This window comes from Microtus ochrogaster, linkage group LG10 (assembly GCF_000317375.1).
Source record: "Microtus ochrogaster isolate Prairie Vole_2 linkage group LG10, MicOch1.0, whole genome shotgun sequence".
Taxonomy (NCBI): Eukaryota; Metazoa; Chordata; class Mammalia; order Rodentia; family Cricetidae; genus Microtus; species Microtus ochrogaster.
The window spans coordinates 2,531,427-2,540,247 of record NC_022035.1 but is presented as its reverse complement, the minus strand read 5'-3'; the positions used below and the strand labels follow the sequence as shown (position 1 = coordinate 2,540,247).

Genomic DNA, 8,821 nt, shown 5'->3' with positions numbered 1-8,821 from the left:
TCTAGAGTGAACCAAGGTATGCGGGAGCTGCCCATCTTCATCACTGGACGAGTGTTCTAGAGTGAACCCAGAGACGATGGAGCTGCCTGTTTCCATCACTGGAGGGTGTTCTAGAGTGAACCCAGGTATGCGGGAGCTGCCCATCTCCATCACTGGAGGCTGTTCTAGAGAGCACAAAGTTGAGGACACATGTTCTGGGGACTCGGAGCTTTAGGTCCAGTCTCAACTGGGAATCGCAGTTCTATGCATTGCCCTGGTCAGACATATCAGGAGGACACCATTCTATTCCTAGATGGTTGCCCAGGGATTTTTCAAATTATTATCATTATACTCTCTTAACTACTTCCTAGATTCTCAAAGCCTAATGTCAGTTTTACATTTATAATACATGTAATTAAAGTTATGAATTTTATCTCCTCAGAGCATTACTAATAAGCCATTTTTAGCAGTTTATCTTTAACACACATCTTATAGAGAATCCAGGGCTCGTTTGTTTACATTTTAACCTAATGATTTACTAAGTGTTTACCAGACTTTAGGTGCTATGCCAGGCACTGGGATTATAAATAGAAAAAAAACCCCACAGATTTTCCCTCAAGGACCCCATAGTCTCCCAGGGAAGGGAGGACATTATAGTTACAGAATCCCTGTGATTCGGCAGACAAAGGCATTTTTATCATTGTGGTATATTTACTCGTCATAAACATTTATTACAACAAATCATTTTTAATTAACTCATCAGAAAAGAAAATTTTAAGGAAAAGCTCTTTCCAATCTTTTATTTGAAACAATTTCAAATTATTATTCTTTTCTAGTAACTAAGACGGAAAGCAATCAGTTAAGAGAGCCACTTTGTATTTGGGCCCTGGCAGAGGCTATACAAATCAGGTGTGCCCTACTGACTTTCAGTTACTGCTCACGAGCGGCCTTGCTTGTGTAAAGTCACCATCTGTCAGTCACTTAGAACACTTCATCCTCAGACTCTCTCTTTGTTAAAAAATTAGCAGCCAGAAGTGCATTTTAACTGCCAGGACAGATTATACAAGTCAGGGTACACTCAGAGAGGAAGGGATTTCCACCAATCACATGCATATCATGAGAACGCCAGGCTTCTCTCCAGCACTGACATCAAATACCAGCATGGGAATTAAGTCAGGCCATACACTAGATCTGTCAGTAGAAGGGAGTTAAGTTTCAGAGCTCAAAACTCTAGAGCAGAAAGAATTTAGCAGATAGTGTCAATACAAGCAGAAGAAACATAAGCTCTTGGAAGTCGGAGGAAAGGAACCGCCCTGGCAAATACATGAGCAGTATCAGGAAGCTAAATCCTTAAGTAACTGTACCAAGACCAAAATAAATATTAACCTAATGTTTAATTGGAATCCACTGAAACTTTCCAAACTGGATGAAATGATAAAAAGTCCAAAGACTCATAACTTGTCTAGCCACTAAGCTAAACAGCAGCACCGGGGAAAAAAATTAGCCCAAACCTCAGCAAACAGAGAAGCAGAGGGGAATAATGAATGTTTTAACCCAGCCAAGAGTGCATACTTTATTTCTGAGCATCAACTCTAGCCTTTTTTGATGGATGGGAAATTTAATATGCTAAGATACAGACAAGGTAAGGGTTGGTATTCAACAGAATTTATTCAGGCAATGCTGTTTTTTCTTTTTACTTTTAAAAGGGCCACCAAACATACACTTGAAGCTTTTATTCTATTCCTTGTGCCACCCCACTCTCTGATGCTCTCTAAAAGGCCGCTGGAAAGGACAAGCCAACATTAAAGCAACAAAGTCATCAAAGGAAAAGAAATTGGCAAAATGACCCCTGGAACAGACGAGAGAGTCGGGTGACTCTTGAAGGAGGAGGTCTAGCGGAGGTCGTGGGGACAGAGGTTCAGGTTGTGGGAAAAGCAGGTGAGGCATAGGACAGGAAGGGGAAACAAGGTGAAGGAAGGACATTTGTGCTTTGCTTTGTTTCAATAAATAGGAGGGAAGGGAAGTCGGGTAATCAGAGAAACAGGACCTGGTGATGCTGATGGGACACAGGGTGATGTCACAGCGGTCTCCACAGGGAGAGAGCTTGCACTGTTTGGGCTCTCCAAACTCTAGTCAGGACACAGCTGACTGCTTTACCGTCCACGGAGATCTCCTGTATTTTGTCAATAATCTGACTACCATAACAATAGCATTTTCTCCACCTTCTTCATTTTAATTCATTATCTCCTGGGGTGAAGGTTGTGCATTTGTACCCTTCACTCCTTCATTGTAAGACCTTGCAAAGAGTTAAAGCAAAAGGTGCTGCTACTTAAGACAGTGAATAAATTGTCTTATAGAAAATGGTTATATGACGATGCTTACAAATAAAAATGAGATTTAGTACAGAGTCTGGTGGTAGAATGCTTCTCCAGCATGTGTGAAGGCCTAGGTTCGATGACTAAGCCGATCAGAATAATAAGTAAGTAGCAAATATAAACCAAATAAGATAAAATGATGGCATTAATTTTAATGCCTTTATTGTCTGACACCTGCTAAGGTCAGGACTATCTAAGGGAGTGTTTCCCCTCTCATTTTTTTCTCTATTGTAAATTTCCCTCAAAACTCACTGCCAGTAAGATAGAAAACAAAACTAAAAACAAACCAAAGCCTTAATTACAAACTATACTTTTGGCCTTTATTTTGTTTTTGAGACGGGATCTCTCTGTGTAGCTCAGGTTCACATCATACTTGCCCTAACCCTCCTCCTTTTGCCTGGCCACGGCTGGGGTTACAGGTGTGCACCACAGCTGGCTGTATAACTATGATATTAGCAATTCCAAACCAAGACCAGTTTTTTAAAATTATCTATTTGTATCAGGATTATTTGCAATTATAGTTTTGAGAAAATTTAATGAATAAATTTTAGTTCTGCGGTTCCTTTTCCAGACGTTTTCGACCTTTTCTGATTTAAGAACAAAGTGTGGTGGCTAGTCTTGACCGTTGATTTGGTTGACCTAAGAAACACCCAGGAGATCTAAAGCACATCTCTGAGTACTCCAAAGAAGGAAGTTTCTAGAGACAACTAGATCCCCAGAGCTCTGACTCAAGGGAATTCTGGTGAGGCGGTGAATACCAGAGGTGAGTCCGGCTGGGAAAATCAGCTCCCAGGCAGGTTTGGGTGTGTTCACTCTGCACCTGCCCACCCCATATTCCTGCCTTTGCTTCCTCGCTGGCGTGAGAAGAATGGCTCTGCTCCTGCTAATGTAGATGAACCTGTGAAACCGTAAGCAAGAATAGCACTTCCCTTCTCTCAGTTGCTCCTGCTCGGTGTCTTGCCACAGCGATGAGGTGAGTAACTGATTCAGTACACAACTCTTCCAAGACCACCTCAGAAGTTGAGAATCTTCTGAAGGGTAACAAACTCATTCTCAGTATCCCCTCCCATATATGAATTACATCAGGAGATGTAGCACTAGGTGAATTCTCTTACCACCCTGTAAAGTTTATGTTAGTTTCTGTGTCTAGCCTCAACTGGTCCTAAAGTCTGCAGAGTTTGGGCATCCTCCAGAGGAAGGGATCAGGCCTTGCATCTCTGAACATCTGCAATGAATGCCCTTTCTCTCCCTACCATATCTCATAGAGGTTACACACAACTCAGCTCTGTCTTGTCCTCTCTGCTCGGCACAGCCAGTTGGCTGGACCAGTGGACTCACACACCTCCCTTCCACCACCCCCACCAAGAGCCTCTTTCCTGCACCTAATGTCACATTTCTCCATCTTTCAACACACGCTATTTTTGGTGTGCTTGTTTGCTTGAGAAAGGGTCTCTTTGTGTAACCTTGATTGTCGTGGAACTTGCTCTGTCCAGGCTGGCTTCAGGATCTGCCTGACTCTGCCTTCTAGTGCCAGGATTAAAGGCTTGCACCAGCACCACCCAGCTCAATGCCCCACTATTAATCAGCATTTTTTATTGTTTCTTTTCTTAAGACCCTAACAGATTCAGACTCCCAAAGCAGTATAATGACTGCATTCTTTTAAGGTCCACTAGGCTTTGATGTCACACAACACTGTGTTTAGACTTAGTTTCCCCAATTATTTGACAAGTACACCAGTCAAGTCATTTATCCCTCTGATACCTGTTCTATAAAATGGGATACTATCAGCTGAGAAACTCATGGTGAAGATTTAATGGAGCAACAATACATTGAAAACATTTAGCACAGCCATTTTAGCTCAATACTTTTTGCATGCTGCCTGTGCAAATTAACCTTTCTTGTATCATAAAAATTCCTTAAAATTAAATTTTAACTAACCCTCCTGGCTAATCATTACCTATTAAATAAAAATTAATATCAAGTACAGCTACTTTCTAGACCTTTGTCTAGACTGCTTTCTCGACTCTCCCTCCCTCGGCTGCGTCCTCTCTGGACTCTTACTTTCTAACCTTCAGATAAATATGTCTGCCGAAGCATGTGTTGACTCAGCTGCCTGGAATGCAGCCTGGCCCTCTGTTTCTGAGGAAAACCACTCCAACAAAGTTACTGCTTCACAGCAAAGTCTTCCCTGACAGCGGTTTAATGATGGAACTTGGTGTGGTCAGGGCTGGGGCTGGGACTGGATGTGTAATGTGTTTTAATCTCAACTCCCTTCAAGTGGTTCTCATTCTGCTAGAATTCCAAGTCTGAGTTTAGTCCCGCCCCCATTTCCTCCCTTCTATGTAGGTTTACCCAGGATTTGGTGGGGGGAAGGTAGAAATTTCTATTTGTATGTTTTTCCTCTAATCCAGATGCTTCCAACACGCTAGGCCTCCCCGTCACTGCAGGGCCTCTCATTCTATAGGAATTTTTTTTTTTTTTGCTGTGTCGTCAGCCTTCCACCTGGTACGGCCTGCCTCAGTGGGGTCCTCTACTGACATCAGACTTCCTTTCTTGTCTGAGCTAGAGCTGACTGCCGTCAAGTAGCCGCTGCTTCCCACTGTGTGTCCTTCGTGCTTTGTGGAGACTGCTTCCCTGCTTCTCAGCTCCAGGAAAAGTCTCCTGCATCTGCCATTTCTGGCCCCACCTACCTCACTGGAGACATAGCTGCTGCAATCATGGTCTCCCGTGCCCCTCCCCTCTAGCCAGTGTTCTCCCAGTCCAAAGCCACAGCGTCACAGCATCTTGGCCTTCTGGCTCCATGTTCTCCATGTTTCCAAGGAAGTTCACCTCCACTGAATTTCAGCTATGGACAATCACATCCTTAACGAGTTCTTGAAACTCACATGGAGCCAAGCCTTCATGAAATACTAAGCCCAAACACCCTACTTTCTTCCCGACAGTGATCTCTCACTGTTGTCCTTTCCAGTTACTTCCTTCATACCCACTCTGATCGTCCCTAAATTTCCAATCCCTCACTCCCTTTTCTTTTCCTGGCTGTTTTTATTTCCTTTATGCGTGAACGTATAACACCAAATGCCTCCTGGCTTCTGTCTTTTAGTTTATTTCCATCACATTCTGGAACAATTCCACTCCAGAACTATAGAGAATAGCCATTATCAGCGCTGGCTTCCTCCAGCCATTAAACCTGGTGGTTTGCACTTCTCTCCCCCTGTGCTTCCTGTCCCTCTGTTATGACAGAATAGATGCCATTGCTCAGATTTAGAATTCATCACCCTCTGGATACTGTCTATGCTGACACGCTGACGATGCCATCCTCCAGTTTATACTGACTGATTGCTTTACCAGCTCTTCTATAAGAGTGATGTCTACAAAGTTAACAATAATATCAGAAGCCAACCATTGTGGTGCACGCCTGTAATCCTAGTCCTAGTGAAGCTCAGGTTGGAAGCTCAGGAGTTCAAGGCTAGTCTGTTATATAGCGCTTATGAGGTCACCTTGGGCTATAACAGACTCCATCTTAAAATTAAATGGTCAAAAGAAATAAAAGAAAGAAAGATCCTCGGTTTTTCAGTTCCTTCTCACTTTGCACCCACTCCTTGACGTATTGTTATTTGTACGCCTTTAACTGTGGGATAATGAATTAGTTTAATAAAGCCCGGATTGGTCAGAAGCTAGGCATGAAGTATAGGTGGGGCAACCAGACTAAGGAATTCTGGGAAGAGGAAAGGCAGAGGCGCAGTTGTCAGCCAGACACAGATAAAGCAGGATGAGAATGACTTAATGAGAACAGGTACCAGGCCACATGGCTAAACATAGACAAGAATTATAACTACTTGTAAGAGCTAGTTAACAATAAGCCTGAGCTAATATGCCAAACAGTTTATGATTAATATAAGCCTCTGTGTGTTTCTTCGGGCTAAACGAATATGGGACTGGGTGGGATGGAAACTTCCATCTACAACACTCCAAAGAAATTGTGTTTTCCCTGAGTACTGATGGCTTATGGGTTGATGAATGCAACAAGCGTGTTACAGTTCTAAATATTTGTCAGTGTTATTACCCTTATTTTTCATTTAAAAGTTGTTAGAGAAGACTTCAAACATGGCAAACATATACTGATAAATGGACTAGTGTCATGACAATCACTCAGCTTCAATAATTATTCCCACACATTCAATCTTATTTTTCTGTATTCACAAGCTCTCCCTTGCCCAAATGGCTTATTTTGAATCACTGACATCAGTAAGTTTTCTGCATTTGATCTTCACCAAAAGGTTGAGAATCAAATGATATATTTTATATAAATATTCTTATATCCATTCCTAAAACATAAAGGCATGAAATAATTATATCATCATTTATAAAAATTCATGAGTGCCATTAAGTAGTAGTCATATGTCTTTGAAAGCTTCCTAACCATTCAAACAAGCTGTCAGCTTTAACTAAGATCTCTGTAAGAGCCCTATTTTGAAATTATTTGAAAAGTCTCAAGTTTGGTTTTATTCTATTTTGTTTTGATATACAATTTCCCTTTACATTTGGTTTCTGTTTGTTTGCTTTCCTTTTGGCTTTGTTGTAGAGATGAAATGCATTGTCTTGTCCATTTCCCCACAGCCTGGCAGGGCTGCCTAAGTACCTGTAGTGTGATTTATTGCATCTATTCTCAGAGAGCTGAAGACTGATAAGATTCAGGCCTGATTTGGTGTGCAAGCCCTCTACAAAAGTGATGTATCTATATCCTAATTACAGATTATTTTCAATTTTCACATATTATCAGCCATAATCATTACTGCAATCATTGGGAGTTGTAAAAAGCTAACCATTCAAATTTGCTTCCTATTTCTGTACTGGCTAGACTATGTTGACAAAGGAAAACTGTCACCAACCGTTTTGTAAGCCTGGAGCCCCAGACTTGTGGAAAAGGTAAGACAAATGCTTCACTCTCCTTCTTCCTCAAAACAATGAACCGACTTGCCCGAATTTTATGTTGGTTTATTTTCTTGAATGCACTACACATTCTTAAAATATTATTCTTATTGATGTTTGGGCCAGAAGATCTTACTCAGCATGGCTTCTAATCCATCGACAAAAACACTGGGGACACAAAATTATTTTGTATCCTGCTTCAGAATAGAAATCAGGAAGTCCAGCTGGGTTCCTGGTTCTTAAAGGACCTTGTGCTTAGGGGTCACACTTTGCGATCAGAACGGCCTTTGCCATAGGGGTGGTTAAGAAATGAGACTAGCTGCCTAATACCTCTGTGGCCAAGCCTTCCCTGCTCTGCCCCCTGAGCACTGGGAATAGAGGCATGGGACATTATGGTCTGGCTTGATTTTTTTTCTGTCACAGTACAAATGATATTTAAAGCATAAGTGACATAGGACCATATTCGAACCTCCAAAGACTCAAGAAACAAAAATAGACAAAAAAACAAACAATAAAATAATGAGAAAAACCACACAAACATTTTTTCCCATAGCTATAAATGTGTGTAAGCAAATGTGACAGACCCCAGAGAGATTCACAGCGAGATTCGTGTGGGCTAACATCAGCAACATTTGCAAGGGAGGACTTTGGATATATCATTATTTGAATCATTTGTACTTTTTTCAATTAGCCTGTTTTCAACTATAACTTAGACATTTACAATAAGTATGAACTTTGAAAAGACCTTAACACTGTAATTAACTCCTGGACAGACGGAGCTCCCTACTGAGACAGTGGACTGTCTCATTCTCAATGTTAGGTACAGTTATTCTCTGCAACTCCCCTGCGGGAAAACCGCTCCCCCTGTGTATTATGGGATAGTTTCTATCAGGCATCCTTACCTTTGTGGTCCACAGTTTGATGGTCCAGTCAAATGATGATGTGACAAACAGGTGAGAAAAGTCGATGGGCCCCACTGCCATGTGGCAGTTAATTCCTGTCACTGGCCCTTGGTGACCTTCAAAGACTTCACCTATGCCTGCTTTGCTGCGGGAGGCAAATATTCAGCATTTCAGTGTTCTTTGCAAAGCAGTGATTGATTCAACACAACAGCGCTCATCTCTGTTAGAATAACCATACACCATCTAGAACACAGCGCTCATTTCTGTTAGAACAGCCATATGTGATCTAGAACACATGGATCATCTCCATTAGAACAACTGCACATGATCTAGAACACAGCACTCATCTCTGTTAGAACAGCCATACAAGATCTAGAACACAGAGCCCATCTCTGTTAGAACATCCACACATGATTTAGAACACAGCGCCCATCTCTGTTAGAACAGCCATACACGATCTAGAACACAGCACTCATCTCCGTTAGAACAACCATACACGATCTAGAACACAGCACTCATCTCTGTTAGAACAGCCATACAAGATCTAGAACACAGCGCTCATCTCCGTTAGAACAGCCATACATGATCTAGAACACAGCGCTCATCTCCGTTAGAACAGCCATACAAGATCTAGAA

At 41.9% G+C, this 8,821-nt stretch overlaps 1 protein-coding gene across 7 annotated transcripts in view; it reads right to left on the bottom strand.

Moving 5' to 3' along the window:
• Dync1i1 (dynein cytoplasmic 1 intermediate chain 1) overlaps positions 1 to 8,821 on the bottom strand; it is a 304,734-nt gene that overhangs the window by 44,823 nt on the left and 251,090 nt on the right. For all 7 annotated transcript variants that reach the window (XM_005363697.3, XM_013352447.2, XM_005363700.3 and 4 more), the window contains one exon: positions 8,186 to 8,330. In XM_005363697.3, coding sequence (XP_005363754.1) covers positions 8,186 to 8,330 — 145 coding nt within the window. The remainder of the gene's footprint in view (positions 1 to 8,185; positions 8,331 to 8,821) is intronic.